Source organism: Stegostoma tigrinum, chromosome 4 (assembly GCF_030684315.1).
Source record: "Stegostoma tigrinum isolate sSteTig4 chromosome 4, sSteTig4.hap1, whole genome shotgun sequence".
Taxonomy (NCBI): domain Eukaryota; kingdom Metazoa; phylum Chordata; class Chondrichthyes; order Orectolobiformes; family Stegostomatidae; genus Stegostoma; species Stegostoma tigrinum.
The window spans coordinates 29651235-29672377 of NC_081357.1; the positions used below are offsets into that span (position 1 = coordinate 29651235).

Genomic DNA, 21143 nt, shown 5'->3' on the forward strand with positions numbered 1-21143 from the left:
AGTTTCAGTGGGTTGAATGGCTAAACTCTGCTCCTCTGTCTTATGGTCTTACTTTTATGGAGCTTCATTTCTGAGTCATCACATGCATAAGTGTCATTTGGATACTGGACCTCAATGCTGACATCAAAATAATATTGATTTTTGGATTAAAGATGGCAATTTAGAGCTTGATTAAGGATTCCATCTGCTCCAGGGACCCTATTTTTCCAACTTTGAACCAGAAAATCACCAAGACTGAATGAGACAGGGATATTGGGGAAGGAGTTGAGAATATTCAAGTTAAACTATCTTGTTTGAGGTGTTCTTAGAAATGTTCCCTCCAACAAGCACTAGCTGTCTCCATGTCCTTTAATGAAGTGACTTTCATGCTTGGGCCTGAACTTCTGGAAGCTTCACCATTTTAGGTGCTGCCTGAGACGGTTTGCATCTTTAAGGCCTTTAATCCTAACTTTCTTGGCGCATTGATGATTTTGTCCTTTTGCCGACCTGTATCTTTTTGACCTTCCTTCAAAGGGCAAGAAAGTATTAATAAAATCACTGAACTGGTAATTCAGCAGCCCAGACTGAAACTTTATCCCTAACCCATCAAATTCATCACGAAAGCTGGAGGAATTTAAATTCAATTCATAATGAATATGAAACTTTAAGAGCTAGTCAAAAAAAAGCCACCATCAGTAGTGGTGAGCATAAGGTGATTTACCAATTATCAGTAAAGCCATGTGGTTCATAAGTGTCCTTTGGGATGACAAAGCTGGCCTCCTTACCTGATCTTGCTAAATTTGACTGGACACCCTGAGCAATGTAGTTGATTCTTAAATATCCTCTCCAACAGCCACCAAGGTCTATTAAATTACTACAAAGACTAAAAGGCATGAAACTGGACCACCCAGCATTGACCTAGATGAGGGAAATGATGACAAACTTAGCCCTGACAAAAAGTCTTCCTCACTTGCATCAAGGACTTGTACCAAAACTGGGAGTTTTGTGAATGGTGGATTCATGCGGGGTCTGTGCTGGATCTTAGCTTTTTGCACTTTATAGATATGACTTTTTGAGTATGGTAAAGACAGGTTAGCTAAATTTACAAGTGACGAAAAGGTTAAGTTAGAAAACACGTTGTCAAGAGGACATAACAAGGATGCAGGAATGTATAGTTTGGTTGAGTGGGTGGGTAAAAATCTGGTACGAGCATTGAATGCTGGAGATCAGTCACCCCAGGTCCAGAACAGTTCTGCAGGAGTTCTTCAAGGTAGTGCTTTATGTCCAACTATCTCAGTTGCTTCAATGATTATCCCTCCATCTTAAAGCCAGAAGTGGAGATGCTTGCGCAATTTTCAACGCTATTCATGCCATCTCAGATACTGAAGCAGTCTATTATTGCGTGCACCAACAACCATGTTAAACTGATGTGACATTTAACATTCACATCACGTGAATGCCAGGCAATGACCATCCTCAAAAAACCTAACCATCTCCCCTTTGATATTCAACAGATTACCACCACTGAATCCCCCAGAATCAATATCTTAGAAATTACCATTGATCAGAAACTGAATGGGATCTGGCTTATAAATATTATGGCTACAAGAGCAAGATAGAGGCTTTGAATTCTGCTAAATAACTTTGACTTCCAAAGTCTGCAGCCCATAAACCAAAGTGGAATACTGTTCAAATGTCTGGATGAGCTGAGCTCCAATGCAATTTAAGAACCATAATATTATCCAGGACATGACAGCCAGTCTGCATCTCTCTCTTTAGAGATAATGGGAACTACAGATGCTGGAGAATCCAAGATAACAAAGTGTGGGGCTGAATGAACACAGGCCAAGCAGCATCTTAGGAACACAAAAGCTGACGTTTCGGGCCTAGGCCCTTCTTCAGAAGATTTTTCTGATGAAGGATCTAGGCCCGAAACATCAGTTTTTGTGCTGCTACAATGCTGCTTGGCCTGCTGTGTTCATCCAGCCCCACGATTTATTATCTTGCATTTCTCTTTATCTGTCTGTTTCTCTGTCTCTCTTTCCTGAGACTGTAAGTTGTACTTTGTTATCTACAAGATGGACTGCGGCAACTCACCAAGAATTCTTTGAGTGCATCTTTGAAACCTGTGACCTTTGCCAGCCAGAAAGATAATAACGGCAGATGTGTGCAAACACGACCTGCAACATTTCTTGGGAGAAAATTACTGCAGATGCTGGAATCTGTACTGAAAACACAAAAGCTGGAGATCACAAAGCTTAGGAAGCATCCAGGGAGAAAAAGCAAGCTAATATTTCAAGCCTAGATGATGCTTCTCTCCATGGATGCTGCCTGACCCGCTGTGATCTCCAGAATTTTTTCACTTTTGGTGAAATGTTTCTTCACTGTTACTTTGTCAAAACCCTGGAAGTGCCTTCCACTTAAAACATATTCTTATAATCCATTTGAAGCAGTGGTCTTTGGCCATCCTGATTTTTGTTAAATACTCAATCCATGGTTTGTCTTAGATTATCCATTAGCGGTTTCCCTTTAAATTGGAGACACGTATGCCAGTATTCTCAAGTTAATGACTATCTAAGGAGGTTTGTTATTACTCAGTTGCAAAATAGAAGATTTAAAGTTTTCTCAAGATTATATTCTGCACTCCTGCCCACTATTTTGAGATCCATGATCATCAATATTTGTAGTTCTTGCGCTCTCCTTCATAATTGGAGAGGCAAGACCTTTTTTCACTCTCAAGCCACATCCTCTAAACATCATGATATGACATTAGTTATGAGAAGGTCATTTGATTCATCACAAGCTCCAGATGAGCAAACTTGTTTCATCATCTTGAAAGATTGGAGCAACTGGGTTTGTATACATTTGAGTTTCAAAGGATGAGAGGGGATCTGATTGAAGCGTACAAGATTATTAAGAGTTTGGACACTCTGGAGGCAGGAAGCATGTTTCTGCTGATGGGTGAATCCAGAACCAGAGGACACAGTTTAAAAATAAGGGGTAGGCCATTTAGAACAGAGTTGAGGAAAAACCTCTTCACCCAGAGAGTGGTGGATATATGGAATGCTCTGCCCCAGAAGGCAGTGGAGACCAACTCTCTGGATATTTTCAAGAAAGAGATAGATAGAGATCTTAAAGATAGTGGAATCAAGGGTTATGGGGATAAGGCAGGAACAGGATACTGATTGTGGATGATCAGCCATGATCATAATGAATGGTGGTGCTGGCTCGAAGGGCCAAATGGCCTATTCCGGCACCTATTGTCTATTGCCGTCACTTTTCTCATGTAACTAATCATCTTTAACCCCTTTTCTATCTAAAGGCTATCACTTCACAAAGTATTTACAAAGTTTTGTCAATGAGCAAGAATTGGCATTCTGTATCGCAGTACAAAATAAGCTGTCCAGTCAGATTTTGCTGTTAGATTAAATCCTGAAGCATCTCTGGAATTAATAACTTAAGCATTTTTTTTGTTACTTTCGACTACTCTACAAGTTCAAAAGGTATTTATAAGTCAAAACAAAATTGAAATCCTTAAATGAGATTGAATCAATTTCTAATCCTAGGCAAATTTATACACTTTATCAGGATGACATCCTATTGTATGTTATTTCTTGAACTTGCTCAATGTGCAGTATATCTATTACTAAAGTCAGTGTTGACCTCTTAGATGCCCAAAGCAATCCTGCCATTTCTATTTACAAATGATGACCGCCTTGTTTTTTTTTCTTTTAATGTTTGTTTCTGTTCCAAATTTAATTACCATTTGAATAAATGATTTTGTTTTCAGAAAAACCTTTTATGAACTTGATTAAGATAAATCTCTTGTTGTCAATTTTCTTGCCAGGGACTGAAACATCAGTGAACCTTCACCAGAAATTATACTATCATATATTAGGATTTCAACAGTCAGAGGATGTATTGTGTGCTGAATTTCCAGACCACCCCAAATGGATGGGCGGAGCTGAGGTACTGTTAGTTATTGTTTCATTTCAAGTATTACATGCATGATCAAAATAGAAATCATTATAGGCTGGTAACTCACATGTACTCGGAACGGCAATAGACCGTTCAGCTCCTCAAACTGCTCCATAATCTAATAAGATCACGGCTGTTCTGATTGCAATCTTAGATCCATGTCTATGCCTCCCCATTAACCTGTCACCCTCTTCTTGTCGAGAATCCGCCTGTGCTTCAAAATATTTAAAGACTTTGCATCCACTGCCTTTTCAGAAAGTTTTTTTCCTCCTGTCTGTTCTAGATGGGCAACCCCTAGTCTCTTTAAAAAAAATGGCCCCAATTCTACATCCCACCTTGATCGGATAGCTGTGAACAGGAAGTTTCCTCTTAAGACCCCTAGATCTTTTGTTTCAATTAATGTTACCTTTTTTCTTTTGAAAACTCCCGTGGACAGGCCTAGCCTGTCCAATCCATTTTCATTAGAGAAAACACCTATTCCAGAGATTAATCTAGTCTAGCATTTGTGAAGTTCTTTCAATATGTTCCTTATGGTGACGAATACTGTACGCAGTGCTGCAGGTGCAGTCTCACCAGCCCTGTATGACTGATGCATAATATGTCCCTACTTCTGTATTCAATTCCCCTGCAATAAATGATAGCATTCTATTAGCTTTCCTAATTAGTCCCTGTATCTATATACTAAGTTTTTATGTTTCACGCAATATGTCAGCCGTATTCCTCTGCATCTTAGAGCGATGCAATCACTATTGTAATCTGCTGCCTCCTACTGCAGGTTCCTCCTCAGCCCTGAGCAGATGCCTCAAGCAGGCAATGTAACCTTGTGGACTATTGCTCTTTGCTGCAGAGAATGATATTGATCCCTTCAGCTATACTGTTCCCTCCCTCAATGGCTTCCGGTCCTACAGTGACATGGTCAGCTGGCTTATCTGCAATGCAGTCCCTATTCTCTTTCAAACAAGCTGAAAGAACATTAAACCTGTTGGATAGTTTCAAAAGCTGAGGCGTCTGTGCTGTTATCTTCTGGGTCCACTGACTTGCCTCAGTAACAGTCACACTCATCAAATCAAAGGTGCTTCCCTAAGAGGTGTGACTGCCGTCTTTTCCCCCGCCCCACCGCTGTATTACAAACTCTGTGTCAAAGCTTTTTGGACTTTACTGCTAAAGTGTTTTTCCCTGGATCACACTCTCACCCAAAAGTTCCACTTGCTGCAACTGTATGCATCGGCTGTCCTGCTAACCTTAATGTGTTCTAATTAACTACTTTAGTAAATATAAAATTTAATAAATCAGGCTTTTATTTAATTTAATTTTAAAATTCTGTACAAATGCAACACTTAAGTGACATTTGGACAGGGGCACGAATGGGAAAAGTTTAAGACGCATGTGGACCAAAGGCAGGCAAATGGGATTAATTTAGTTTGGGTAACCAGCTCGGCATGGACAGGTTGGACCAAAGGGCTTGCTGTATGGCTCTATGACTCTATAATTAACCTTGTCACCAGTTGCTATACTGTTTTTGAAACTTCAGAACAGAATCATAGAAACACTGAAGAGTGTGGAAATCAGCCATTTAGCCCATTGAGTCCACACCAGCCCTTCGAACGGCACGCCACCCAGACCCCATCCCCCATCCTATCCCTGTAATCTTGCATTTACCGTGGCTAATCCACCTAGCCTGCGCATGTTTTTAGAGATTCAATGATGGTTCGCTTAGATTGTATTTTAGATCATTATCTTGCTCCTCATTTTTAAAAGAAAATTCTTCCTCATGTCCCTATGCACCTCTTGATCAAAACCTTAAATCTGTGTGCTCACGTTGTCCATTTGGCTTAGAGAAACAAAATAATTTTTCCATCTAATCTAAACCTGTACGAATCTAATATGCTTCCGTTAGATCTTCCCTTGCCCATTTCACTCCAACAGGAATGACCCTGTCTTCTTGAACCAAACTTTATTGCTAAATTCTTATTCCTGGAATCATTTTGGTAAATCTCCATATCCTTTTGAAGAAATTTTGTATTCCTCCTGAAGTGTGATGATGACGATGCAATAATCTAGGAGTGACTTAAATAGAGTTTTGTTAGCATTTCAGCATGACAGCATAACTTTGCTGCTTTTGTATTTTATACCTCCAGCTATGAAGCTCAAAACCACATGCTTTTCTAACTCTTCACTCAATATGTCCTGCCAGTGTTATAAGCTAAGCCATCCTCTTTTGCTTTAATAGTGACCATCCTTCAATCATAAGGTCAGAAGTGGGGATGTTCTCTAATTGAACAATGTTTAGCACCATTTTTAACTCCTGGGATACTAAAGCAGCCCATCTCCAAATGTGGCAAAACCTGGACAGAATCCAGGCTTGGGCTGACAAGTGGCAAGTAAGATTTGTACCATGTAAGTGCCAAGTAAAGACTGGAATCTAATCTAATCTTTGCAACTTGATATTCCATGGTCTTCGCATTGCAGAATCACCCACTGTTGGCACCTTAGGGTTGACGTCAATAAAAAACTGAACTGGATGAGACACGTTAATCCTGTGGCTACAAGTGCCGGTCCGAAATCCAGAATCGTATAGTGACTAACTCCTCCTTAATCCTGATCAGCCACTCTGGCATGCAGTCAGGATCTTAATCAGGCTTCCATGTGCATGGCCCTCAGAGCTGAGCACCAGAATAAAATATTAAGGGAAAACAGCTCCTGATTCTCCAAAACCTGTCCTCCATCGACCAAAGCATAGTTCAGGCGTGTGATGGAATCCTCCTCATCTGCCTAGATCAGTGTAGCTCTAATATCATTCAGAAGCTTGTCACCATCCAGGACACAACCACCGGCATGTTTGACACAATATCCGAAAACAATATTCCATCACTGACACTCACTGGTAACAGTCCTACAGGATGCACTCAGAAGTTCACCAAGCTCCTCAGATATCACCGTCCAAAGATGTGCAGGCTAGGTGGATTGGCCATGCTAAATTGCCCGTAGTGTTCAGGGGTGTGTGGGTTATAGGGGGATGGGTCTGGGTGGGATGCTCCCAGGGGCGATGTAGACTTGTTGGGCCAAAGGGCCTGTTTCCACACTGTAGGGAATCTAATCTAATCTAATCGTACCCAGCACTATTGCTATCTGGAAGAACAAGGGCAGTAGATATGTCGATACACCACCTGCCAGTTCTCCTCCAAGCCAGCTCCAATCCTAACTTGGAAGTATATTTCCATTCCTTTAGTGTCTCTGGGTCAAAAACTGGAAGCCTCATAACAGTATTGTGTGTGTGCCAGATGGACTGCCATGGTTCAAGAAGGTAACTGTCAACCGCCTTCTCGAGGGGAAGCTAATGAGGATAGTAAATTCTGGCCCAGCCAGCAAAGCCCACGTACCTTTAAATGAATAAAAACATAATAGCATACATCAAATTTGTTAACCCTAATAGGCCCCATCACTTCCTTTTGACAACTCCCTTAATATTTACATCCTGGTAGAAAAAAACTGTACTGTGTTCCTTGCTGACTGCCAGTATGTTTGATGTTCTCTCTTGCGTTCTTTTCTCTTCACTTAACCCTTCAGCTTTCATTTTGAAGATTTCATTTGATATGCCCTTATAATTCTTTATTTTGCTTCAGCAACTTGTCATTCTCACTCATCATTCAAGAAGCCTTGACTTTGATTACTTGCCTTTCCCTCCTATAACGTACCTATTGTGTACCTAAAATATCTCTCTGCCTTAAAGGTACCTCATTGTTACATTACAGTTCTTCTAGTCAGTCTTTTTGATTCAATTTTATCATTTTGGGTTAGATCCTGTTTTATCCCATTAAAGTTGGATCTTTTCCAAGTTGCATGTTCTAATTCATTGTTCTTTGCTCTTCCCTTTTACTAAAATGAACAGAATGATTCAATGAACATTTTAATTTCTAATAGCCAAGAGCTTAAATCTGCGCACCCTCTGATCCTCAATAAGATGGCAGTAGAGGCACTATCAGTTGTATTCTTGACTCGGTGTGTTGGGCAGCCGTATTGCTCGTCAGTTAGACAGCAAATATATAACAACATGAAGATGCCAAGAATGATTTTAACAGGCTGAAAGTTATTTCCAAGTAGCCTATACAGGATGAGTAAAGTGAGGTAATTACTCAATATTCATCTATAGAGAAAAATGATGAGGAATTATTTGTTTGCTGTTTTAACATGACCTTAAGCTTTAAAAATCTAACATATGTAAATTAACTTGGATTTTGATTCTTCACACATTTTCTTTACTGTCTGTGGAAAGTTCTGACCTTCACATAGATCATGTCCGTCAGGATACGTGCACTGATTTGATTTATTGTTGTCATACGCACTGAAATACACTGAAAAGTATAGTTTGCACTATCCAGGCAAATCGCTTCTTAACGTAAGATCAACAGATTAAAAGATCAGAATGCAGAATACAGTGTTACAGCCACAGAGAAAGTGCAGAGATCAGAATTAACATTTGAGAGATCCATTCACAAGTATGGTAGCAGCAGGGAAGAAGCTGTTCTTGAATCTTTAGTATGTGTTTTCAAACTTGTACATCTTCTACTTGATGGAAGAGGATGGAAGCGCATATAATTGGAGTGGATTGGGACTTTGAACATGTTGGTTACATACCCAAGGTCGCGGGAAATATAGGTGAAGCCAGTGGATGGAAGGTGGGTTTGCATGATAGACTGGGCTGCGTTCACAACTCTGTAATTCCTCATGGTCTTGGGCAGAGCAGTTGCCATATCGAGCTGCGATATGTCCGGATTGGATGCTTTCTATGGTGTATCTATAAAAATTGGTAGAAGTAATTGTGGACATGCTAAGTTTCCTTAGCCTTCTAAGAAAGTAGAGGCGTTGTACTTCTTTGACTGGCGTGTCGATGTGCATGGACCAGAACAGATTGTTGATATTTGCTTCTAACAATTTGTAACTTTCAACCATCTCCACCTCAGCACCATTGATACATGCCCTCCATGCTGATCCCTGAAGCCAATGACGTTCTCCTTCATTTTGCTAACATTGAGGGAAAGATTGTCTTTACACCATGCCACTAAAGTCTCTCTCTCTCTCTCTCTCTCTCTCTCTCTCTCTCTCTCTCTCTATCTCTCTTTCCTGTACTCAGTCTCATCATTGTTTAAAATCCATCCCAATGTCCATGTTAGAGCAGAATTTGGTCATCCAATTGCGATTGTATAAGGAGTGTAGTAAGGGGTTGAGTACGCAGCCTTGTGGGCCAATGACGTTGAGGATTATCATGGAGGTGTTGTCGCCGGTCCTTACTGATTGACTTCCTGATCCACAGACTGCAAGGGCAGGGTGCAGGATCCTAGGTCTGAGTTTGGAGGTACATGGTGTTTATTGTGCTAAGATTTTTAATTTGTAAGTTTTAATAAACTGAAGCCTTCTACGGAATACCGGAAAGGCCCGTTTATACAAAATGTGAAACAGTAGAGGTCACATAGATGACTTGTTACCTGGCATAATATCAACATGTTCCAGAGTGTTATTGATTCATGGCCCTTGCAAAAAAGCAGAAAATATTGTCGATTTCCATTTTTAAAAAATGGCAAGGATTCTAATTGTTCTTTTTTGAATTTTCCAAAAGTTTTTAAAATGGAATATTATTCAATATTGCCCAGCATTTGTGACTGTCTTTGATTTTGGAGTTCCATTAGAACCCATTAACTCTGATAACAGAGACCTGATTGCAGCTATCAGACGTTTGGCACAAGTTTATGTAGTTTAGCAGTCAGCCTTGTGATGTATAATCTTTATTTGTGATGCTTCTACATAAGCTTTCAGAATGTGTCATTCACAGAAAAAAGCATTTGTAAACTTTCTAAAAATAAAATGAATTGTCTAGAGTCTTGATACAAGGTTCAAAAGTGCATGCAGGCTCATAGTGAAAATATATAGTATGATCCAGATGTCGTTTGTTGACATTTCATGCTAACCTCAGAATTTTAATGTTACATTTAGTTATTTAGCTGTTCTGTTGTGTGCTATGAAAAATAGTTTAAATGAAATGAATCAATTAATATGAACTATTATTGTCTGATGCATGGAGAGAAATAGTAGTTCCCACAACAAATGTGAGCTCACCTTTTAAGGACTGCAGATCCTGTGAAATTGAGCAAATCAATATATTTTGTAAACCAATTGTAACAAAATCCCACACTCTGAATTTGCCTGGACTAGGTGCAGTCCTTATTTCAGATTTTTAATAATTTCTGCTCTTGAGCTGAAACCTGATCTGCCTCTTCATGATCCTACACATCTAGGCTTCCTTCAATGTCTTTACTTGCCAGTGCTGGTGTGCTGTCTTTTTGATAGTTTGCCATCCTCATCTACCCTATAGATGGGATAAGCAAAACATGGTTAAAAGGAATATATTAGGAAAATATTTCTCAAACTATGTGGCACAAGCAATTATGCAGTGTGACCTTCAAAACATAGGTGCAGAAATATCTTTTTCCCTGAGGAAAAATTGAATGTTGTTTCAAAATTTTAAAATTTTTTCAGAAGGCGTGACATGGCAGATATAGATGGGGTGCATTCCTGGAAGGTGGTACTAAAACCAGGGAACATGATCTCAATAGCATTGAATAGGCAAGTTAAACAAAGAAGACAAGGAATTTATTCATTTATATGATAGTGAATCTCTAGAATTCTTTATCCTGGAGAGTTTTGGAAGATGAATCATGATGCATGTTTAAGGCAGAAATAGATAGGTTTCTGAAGACTAAGGAGTTCGATGGATATAGAGGTAACTTTGGAAAGTTGCACAGATGTCAAAGGCAAGCCGTGAATCAATAACTGGATTGGCTTGGAGGCTGAAAAGCAGATCATTTTTCAGCTCAAGAATAAAAATGATTAAAAATATGAAATAGGTTATACAGCTAGTCTGGGAAAATTCCGGATGGGGGGATTTTGTTAACATTTGGTTTAGAAAATATGCTCTGGTTCCTATCTTTATCCGAGAGTAGTGAAGGAGGCAGCAGCATCAGAATTTATAGACCGGTTGGTGATAGTCTTTCAAAATTCTGCATTGTTGGACTAGGTCTGACACATTGGAGGCTTTCAAATGTATCCTCACTACTAATGAAGAAATGGAGAGAAAACCAAGAACTGCAGAACTATTGCAGGAAAAATATGTCGGGGAAAAATGTTAGAATTTGTAATGGAGAATATAATAACAGGACACTTTGTCCAATCGTACAATTGATATGAGTCAACATGGATTTATGGAAATTCTTTGAGGATGCAGAGAAATTTCTGGCGTCATAGGGTGGTGAGCCTGTGGAATCTTACATGACAGAATGCTGTGGAGAAAGTCACTAAACGTAATTAAGAAAGAAGTAGATTTCTAGGTTTTGGAGAGTTTGGAGAGAGAACAGGAGCTGAGATAGAGGATCATTCGTAATCGTGTTGAATGAATGGCTGGACAGGCTGAATGGTCTACTTTTCCTATTTTGTGTTTCTTTGGGAAGAATGCAAGCATGCCTCAAGTGAATGTAAAGAGACAATGTGAAGGTTTTTTACGAAGAGGGTGGTAAGTTCCTAGAATGCACTGTCAGACATGGTGGCTGGGGTGGATACAGTAACAATGTTTAAGACGCACCTTGACATCCATATGACTAAGCAGGGAATTGAGGAAAGTGAACTGCTTCGAGGCAAATGGGTTTTTCATTTAGAAAGGCATCGCGTGCTGGCACAGTCCTTGGTGGGCAAAAGGGCGTATTTCTCTGCTGTAATATTCTTTTTTTTATTTGAATGGTCAAATTTTTGTACAATGCAGAGGAATATGAGGAGAGGTTAAAACAAAATAGAGTATCTTTATTTGAGTGGCTGGGAAGTGATGATTTTCAAAGGGACTTGGATGGCCTTGTTCACGAGTCGCTGAAAGTTGACCTGTGGGGACAGCAAGCAATTAAGATGATAAATGGTATAATGGTTTATTACCAGAGGATTTCGGAGTATAGGAACAAAGATGTCTTAGAATTATAGACCACTGCATAATCTTTTTCTAGATGGGCAAACCACATGTATCACCAACCATATCTGGTAATGAAATACAAGCTTGCTGGAGCGGCTACTCGAGGCTACCTGCGTAGTTTCTTAAAAAAAAATTACGACTGGTTGTCGACCAGCCCAAGTGACATCACAGCCAAAAAAGGTCAGAGAAGGTACTATGGCACTACGTCATTGAGTCAAGTATAGTGACGAACAATAAGGCAATTAACTGGAGGAAGCTGTGAGCCATCTTTTGAAGCATTTTAGTGTTATCATGATGAGTACAAATGACAAAATAGATGTTCGCAAATGATTTGAGCCAAAAAATTAAATGAGATTCTACTTGGCCTGTGATTGATACCGTCAAAAAAAAGGTGCTGGAATTCCCCTGCCAATTGTGTTCAACCCATGTGCCAATTGAGCTTTTCATGTTGATTCACTAGGTGCAAACATTGCAGGCTAGGCCAGTATTTATTACTCATCCACAACTGACAATAAGAAGGTGGCACAGAGCTCCTTTCCTGACCTCCTACAGTCGGGATGATGGTGCAACATAATGCTGTTACAGTGAGAGTTCCAGAATTTTGATCCGGCAATAATGAAGCACAAGTGATATAGCTTCAAGTTAAAATGATGCTGCGTGGTTTGAAATGGAATTTGTGGTGGTGGTGGTGTTCCATCTATTTACTGCCCAGTCTTTCTAGATGGTATTGATGATTATGGGTTTGGAAGGTGCAGTCTGAGGAGTCTTGGTGAATAGTTGTAGTGTGCATGTTAGCTATAGCAAATTTTTGCCACTGTGTCAGAACTAGTGTGCGATTCTTGAAGATGTTAAATGGACTGCTTTGTCCTGGATGGAGGCAAATTTTATTTGTGGTGTTGAGTCCGGACTCATCCAAGCAAGTGCAAACTTTTCCATCAAACTCCTGACTTGACCATTGTAGACCCTTGAGCCTAGCGAATAGGCTTGAATCAGGGTGTGAGTTGTTCACCAAATTCCTGCCCTCTGACCTGCTCATGTAGCCACAGTACTTTAATGGCTTGCCCTGTTCAAATTCTAACCAATTCTAGCACCCAAAGATGCAGATCATGGGAGATTTCAGCAAAGGATATGCCTTTGAATCTCTAAAAGCTGATGTTTAGATCATTTCTGGTTGGAGGTGGCCATCGTCTGACACTTATGTAACACAGATATTGTTTAACACTTATCACCTCAAGCTTGACACGATCCAAGTATTGTCATATTGCATGGACATGGACTACTTCATTTATCTGAGGATCCCGAAATAGTCCCTGAACATTGTGCAGTGGTCAGTGAACATCTACACTTCTGACCTTTATGACAGCAGGCAGGCCACGAAGGAGCTGGAGTTGTTGGTCCAAGGATGTTACCCTGAAGAACTCCTGCAGCTCGGTAGTGGTGTACTTGTCATCGCAAAGGTGATCCGTAGATTCATACAGCACAGAAAAGGCCGTACAGCCCATCAAATCTGCATTGATATAACTAGCATTTAAAGGTACGCTAATCCTAATTTCCCGCAGTTGTCCCATATCCTCGAGTGTTAAGATATTCGAAATGCTGATCCAAATTTTTTTTAAAGAAGCTTTGTAAGGTTTCTGGCTTCCACTACCTTCCAAGTCAATGAATTCCAGATTCCCACCACCTGCTAAGTGGAAAAGTATTAATCTCCTACCCCTTACCTCAAAATAATGCCCTCTTGTGATTGTCCTCTAACCAAGGGGAACAGGGGCTGTCTATTTACCCTGTCCGTACCCCTCCTAATCTTAAACACCTCAATCACACTCCCCCTAAGTCTTCTCTGCTATGAAGAAAACAATCCAAGCCTATCTAGTCTCATCTTACGCCTCAGCTTCTCTATCTCAGGAAACATCCTGTTAAACCTCCTCTATACCTATCACATCCTTCCTGTAGTGAGGTGACCAGAACTAGACACAATACACCAGCTGTGGCCTAACTAATGCTACTGTACAACTCCAACATTATCCCCTTGCTCTTATACTCAGCCTTAGCTGACTGAAGCAAGTGTCCCATATGCCATCTTAACAATGCTATTCACTTGCTGTGCCTACGTCAGGGATTTGTGAATCAATATCCCGATCCCTCTATTCTCTGAGATACCCAGTGTCTGCCATTCATTACATACTCACTCCCTCATCTTGTTTCTTCTTCCAGAGTACATCACCTTGTACTTATCAGGGTTACATGCCATCTACCACTGGTCTGTCCATCTGACCAGCCCATCTATATCTCCCTGTAACCTACAACCATCATCTTCACTATTAACCAGTCTACCATCTCGGTATCATTTGCTTAACAATCCCCCCCCCACGTTTTCATCTGTATTATTTATGTTAATTACAAACAATAACAGTCCCAGTACTGACAGTCCCAGTACTGATCCTTGTCATACATTGCTGGACACTGACCTCCAGATACTACCCCATGTATTCTATTACTAAACCAGTTTCTGATCCATCTTAGCAAGTTTCCATCCATTTCAAGTGTTTTAACCTTTTTCAAATTGGTCTCCCATGTGGGAGCTTGTCGAAAATGTTGCTAAAATCCCTATAAACTACATCAACTGAACTTCACTGAGCCACACACTTGATCAAATTTTCAAAAAATTCTAACAAATTTGTTAGGCATGACCTCCCTCTCTCAAAGCTATGCTGACTATCCCTAATTAACCCATGTCTTTCTAAGTGGGTATTTCTCCAATAGTTTCCCTGCCACTGACATGAGACTCACTGGTCTGGAATTTCATGGTTCATGTTAACCACCCTTCTTGCCAAGTGGAACCATTTTGGCCGTCCTCCAATTTTTTTGGCATGCTCGCTCATGGCCAAAGAGGAATTGAAAATTTGTGTCCGAGCCCCTACAATTTCCTGTCTCGTCTCCCACAGCGGCCTGGGGTGTAAATCATCGGGCCAAGGGATTTGGCCATATTTTAAGCTTAACAGAACCTCTAATTTTTCTCCATTTCCTATGTCAAACGGTGCAGATTCCTCACAGTACGTTTTTCTGAATTCCGTTCCTATGTGCTCATTTCCGGATTGAAGAGAAGTATTCATTTAATACCCTTGCAAAATCCTACTGCTTTCACACACAGGTTGCCTCCTTGGTCCCTAATGGCTTACTGTTTCCCTAGTTAAGTTCTTCCCATTAATGTATTTTTAAATATTTTAGCATTCTCCCTAATCCTATTTTTGAGCCCGAAACTCATGCCCTGTTTTTGCTGTTCTGCGTGCTTTCTTAAGTTGCCTCCTCCGCTTTCTGTGTTCTTCCAGGGCTGCAACTGAATTGTTCTCTTTGGACTTGCTAAAAACCTTATTCTTCTTCCTCATCCAATCCTGAATTGTCCAAGACATCCAAGTCCTCTGAACTTATTGCTACTACATTTCCCTCTTCGACCTGTACACTCCCCAGCTCCTTGAAAGCCCCTCACTACTCCACTGTAGACTTACCCATAAGGGACGGTTCCCAGGCAACTATGGCCACGTACTTAATTTTAATGAAACCTGCCTTCGCCCATTCCAAAGCCATCTTTTTCCTTGTCAGAACAAATTTGTTATCACTATTTGTTGTGGACACTGCTGCTAAAATGCTATCCCATTGCACGGTGAGCACTTGTTTGTTTTCTTCTCCCAAAACCAGATCCAGCACTGCACCCTCTGTTGGGCACATTACTGATGTGCAGAGTCATTTGGTGGCATTGGTAATGACTTGTATACCTTCACAGGCGTAGTCAGATTTATCTCATTGATTACAAATATGATATACCCACATAATCTTCCACACTATTTATGAGTCTTGGCATGTTTTATAGTATTAGAGATGCTATATAAATGTAGCTCTTCTGATGCAGTGGTGGCATCTCTACTTCTGAACCTGAAGGCCCGGGTTGAAGTCTCACTCCAGAGATAAGTCATAGATATCTATAATTGTCAGTTGTTACGTAGATGGCCATTATTATGGCAGCGCTCCAACAGATTGACTAAGGAAGCATCTAGTTTTGTGTTTTGGATTTGAGTATCTAAACAGGATATTGTCAGAGGACAGAAACAGAAGTTGCTGGAAAAGCTCAGCAGGTCCAGTCCCGAAACATTAACTCCGACTTTTTTCTTTACAGATGCTGCCAGACCTGCTGAGCTTTTCCAGCAACTTCTGTTTTTGTTCTTGATTTACAACACCAGCAGTTCTTCTATTATTGTCAGAGGCCATTGTGGGTAGAACTTAAGAATGTTAAAGGAGCAGCCACTTTACTGGCCCCCAAGAATCAGTTCCAGACAATCCATCCTTAAGACAATTATCTGAGACATGTTTTAAGCTGCAGTGTGGGTGTTTTCCAGGTACTGGAAATAGAGAAGCAATTATGTAGACAGTTCACAGAGGTGTGTAAGAGTAATAATTGGGTAATTATGCAAGGGGATTTCAACTTTTCCAACATAAACTGGGATCATCAATGTGTTAAAGAGTTAGAGCGGATTTCTCAATGTATCCAGAGAAATGCATTTTGGATTCCTCAAAGCATGCTTAATTTCTTGAACGTTTTCATTCGGATACAATTGCTAGAGCTGCATTACAAAAGGAAAGATGAGAGTGGCTGTCTTTGCCATCAATGTAGAATTTAACCAAGAACGCTATCAGAGCTGAAGTTAATTAAGACAAGGAAAAGCCTAACGCACACAAAATGAGTGTGTTCAGTCTTAGAGTTTTAGCACACTCACGCGAGAGTCCTCGGAGGTATCCTAAATCTCTACAGCTTTGTCAGTGATCTCCATGCTGTCATTATGTCAAATTGGAGCTGTTCACTGATGCTAGGATCTTCTTTTCTAATAAGAAATCAGCCATGACAACTATGGACAGTACCTGGAAAACACCCACACTGCAGCTTCTCAGTGGAGGTTAAAACATGTCCCAGATAATTGTCTTAAGGATGGATTGTCTGGAACAGCTTCTCCAGGTTTCAATAACAATACCATCCCTGTGTCCCTAGTTATCCTCCTGCGGTAGGTGATAACTTGGGCAAAGTTTGTTAATACATCAGAGATAGATGTATTATGAAGAATGGTCTAGGCCTGAAATGTCAGCTTTCCTGCTTCTATGATGCTGCTTGGACTGCTGTGTTCATCCAGCTCTACTCTTTGTTAACGCGTCTCCTGTCTCCAATCCATCTCTGTTCACAAAATGTCAGATCAGAATGTCATGACATTGTTGTCACACACTTTTGGATAGACACTGCGACAATCCTTCATCACCCTTGAAATATCAGTTTAGTTCCTAGACATCTCTGCCACTCGGCTTGGTATCCATTCCTTTCACCGTTAATGCAGTGTGTGCAGTATGTACAAATATCTGGTACAGTGAAGCAACTACTCAAGATTACTTTGACCATACTTTCTCTCTCCCTGCAGCCTCCTCCATTTGGCCCAAGACAGTAATGCCGTGGGATTCCCAAGGTCTTTGAGCCATACAGAATCCTGAATGTCACTATTCCATCTTCATTGCAGTTTTTTTCTTGCTGGAGTTCCTTGCCCAATACCATTGGAAGGATTGCAGTGGTTTGAGGAACAGTCTGCCACCACTTTGATAATCGTCAAACATCCAGTAACTTTTTCACAATATAAAGTTAAATCATGTCTCATCCAGAAAATTTCAAATTAAAATAGTTTGGCAATTAACTCTGGGAATCAGGAATATTGTTTGATCTGGTTGTCTGTATCCTGATTATTTTAACAAATTGACCTCATTCTGTAGGAATTCATTAATTGTGACACACATTTTTGAGTCTGGAGAAAAATACTGAATAAATTTAACCAAATCTTCACATTTTAATTTGTAGCTCATAGAAATTTAATTTTATTTTAATTTTTTGACAAGTAGGTCAGTTGCTTGTTTTACAAATATTAGTTGGTGCAGTTTCATTTTGTTTCATGTCTGCACAGTTCAAAGGAAAGTAAGAAATCAGTGAATGAGTTAACAAGTACCATAAGCAGAGTAATTAACCTGTTTAATATTCATCAGGTTTATTGCCAAGCTATTTTAATTTGAAATTTTCTGATGAAAGCTGATTTAACTTTATATTGTTGTTTGACGAGATGTTAAACCAAGGCCTGTCTGTCTTCTCAATTGAACATGAAATAAAGAGAATTAAGTTTGCTTCCAGACCAATATTTATGCTTTAATCAAGTTCAGAAAAACTGGTCACTATCACATTGCCTCATTCACTTCATCACTTTCTGATGAAGGGTCTAGGCCCGAAACGTCAGCTTTTGTGCTCCTAAGATGCTGCTTGGCCTGCTGTGTTCATCCAGCCCCACGCTTTGTTATCAATCACATTGCCATTTGTAGCACCTTACTGTGTGCGAATTGTCTGCTATATTACCTACCCTGCAATATTGTTTTCACTTCTATAGCCAGTAATGCACTTTAGGATGCCCAAGTACATCAAAGGTACTACATTGGTGATTGTTTCTCTTTCTTTATACACTGAACATCAGGTATGCAAGAAATTGTGAAGGTATCAAGTTTCCAAAAATGCAGAATCTGTTAGCTTATCACTAACAGATGCAGAAGTCTTTCTTTAAGAAGTAAGATGATGATTCAGAAGTTTCAGGTGGATACCCTTCAAGATTGCCCTATACACAACTTCTGTGATAAGAAATTGGGAAGGAGGGTACGTGGTTGGAGAAGAAAAACTGACTGCCACAATGAGAAATTAATCAGTTGGCTAATCAAGAGTCTGATGTAGTTGAGTATCGGAGTGGACGAGCTAAAAAGACAAAAAGATTTCCACTGAGATTGAGCAGTAAAAGGTATCTTGAGTAGTAAGGCGTGAGACATAATTGTTATAATGTAAATTGGATGAAATAATAATTAGAATACTCTTGGTGAAACGGCCAGCATGTTGCAGCTGAAGTAATGAGTGGACTTCACCATAAGTAGATGGAGACATGCAGTTGTACAAGAGAGGCAGAATAATTCTTGCTGCTAGATATACTGTCTCCCATTGATTTGATTGATTTGATTGATTTTATGTTAAAATTATTTAGATTGTACTTCTATCTTCACAAGCACTCGAGATTATTTTGTAATGGATCAAATAGAGTTAATTTCGGTTTTAAACATGAGTGAACTACTTGAACAAAGTTATCCTGATTCAAGTTTCCACATCATTTTTCCTCTATTTCCACCTTTAGTGATTTTAAAAACAAAACTAAGTGATGTATAGGGCTATTTATTTGTTACGGCTAATTATTTTGACATAAACCTTTGTTTAAAAATCTTATCAAGAGAAATTTTTCAAAAATAGATTCACTTGGCTTAGTTAACCAATTGTTAATAGTATCTCTGCACTTGGGTATAGGTATCAGATGATGGACAGTATGTTCTCCTGTCAATTCGTGAAGGCTGTGATCCAGTCAACCGTCTTTGGTATTACGACCTGAAAGACTTGCCCCATGGTATTAAAGGTAAACAGTTATTGTAATTTTATCTCTGCCAACACAATTGGTTCAATACAGCTATCATAAAATCATTAGGATTTTATACACAGAAGGAAGCCATTCAACCTGCCATGTCTATACCAACTCGCAAAGGAGCTATGCAGCTTCTTAGCTTGTCCCATTCTGCAGCCAATCTCCGTAGCCCTCTAAATTCCTCACTTTCAAATCAACATCCAGCTCTCTTCTGAAACCTCCTCCAGAATCCACTATCGCCATTCTCCCAGACAGTGCATTCCATATCTTAACACCTCAAAGAGATTTCTTCTCCTCTCAATCCTACCTCCCTTAGTAACAGTTTTGAAATTGTAATGCCTGGTTGCTGATATTACCAACTGGAGGAAAGAGAACATCCTCCTTTACCTTGTCAAAATTGTTTGTTTTTGAACACCTGTTAATCTTCCCTGCTCCAGGGACAATGAGTCCAATTTTTCTAATCTTTCCTTCTATCTTAAAATCCTCATTCCTGGTATCGTTGTAGTAAATCTCCTATGAACTCTCTCCAGGCTTTAATGTCCTTTTTAAATAAGGTGCCCAGAACTGAACACAATGTTCCACATTGATCTGACCAATGATTTGTAAATGTGTAATATCTCTTTCTTGCTTTTATACCCTCTGCCTCAATTTATAAAATTTGAAGTCAAATATCCTATAAAAAGCTGCCTTAATGATTATTCCAACTTGCCGAACCACCTGCTAAGAATCATGCATGTGAGCCCCGAGGTCCGTCTGCATCACCCTCACAATGCACTCTTGTCCCTACCTTTACAGTATGCAAATTTAGAGATTTTTGCCCTCAATGCTCATCTCCAAATCATTTTTATAAATCTTCCTGAATAGTTTTGATGTTGCTCCAAAATACTTCTAGCTTTTTGAGGTTGGTTGGCTCGCCGAGCTGGTTTGTTGTTCAGCAGATGCTTCGTTACTGTGCTTGGTAACATCTTCAGTGCCGCCTCTGAAGCATCGGTGTGTTTCCCTGCCTGGCTTTTTAACCCTGGGGTCCATTGCAATGGATTGCCTCACATCCGGGTTTCCTCCGTAGTGGAATATATACGGGGTCGAGTTCAGTGTGTTTATTAATAGTCTGCTTCGTGGAGTGCCATGCTTCGAGGAATTCTTGTGCTTGTCTCTGCCTAGCCTGTCCCAGTTGATGTTGTGGTTCTCCTTGTCCATGTGAATTGAGATGCGTGAATATTGGTCGTGTCTTTTTGTAGCCAGTTGCTGCTTATGTACATTTGTTGTTACCAAGGATGTCTGAGGATGTTACCAAGCACGGTAACGAAACATCTGCAGAACAACAAACCAGCTCTGTGAGCCGAACAACCTCAACATCCACAACCTGAGCTACAAGTCTACTCCAAAACCTTTGATAATTCTAGCTTGTACAATATGTTCCACATATCACATCACCTTGTCCCTTGGACAACAAACATACAATTTTTCCTTCTTAAATATACCTACTGTATACCTACGTTTTTTTTCCTGAAGAAGGGTCCCAAACTGAAACATCAACTTTCGTACTCCTGTGATTCTGTCTGGCCTGTCTTGTTCCTCCAGCTCCACACTGTCTTATCTCTGACTCTAGCATTGGCAGTTTTTACTATCCCTACTGAAATTAATGTCTTTTCGGGATTGATTAA

The 21143-nt window shown here is 40.0% G+C and overlaps 1 protein-coding gene across 2 annotated transcripts in view; it reads left to right on the plus strand.

The window, feature by feature from the left end:
• Window positions 1-21143, plus strand: part of LOC125452453 (prolyl endopeptidase-like) — a 162466-nt gene that overhangs the window by 50341 nt on the left and 90982 nt on the right. For both annotated transcript variants that reach the window (XM_048530880.1, XM_048530881.1), the window contains exons 6-7: window positions 3827-3948; window positions 19368-19473. In XM_048530880.1, coding sequence (XP_048386837.1) covers window positions 3827-3948; window positions 19368-19473 — 228 coding nt within the window. The remainder of the gene's footprint in view (window positions 1-3826; window positions 3949-19367; window positions 19474-21143) is intronic.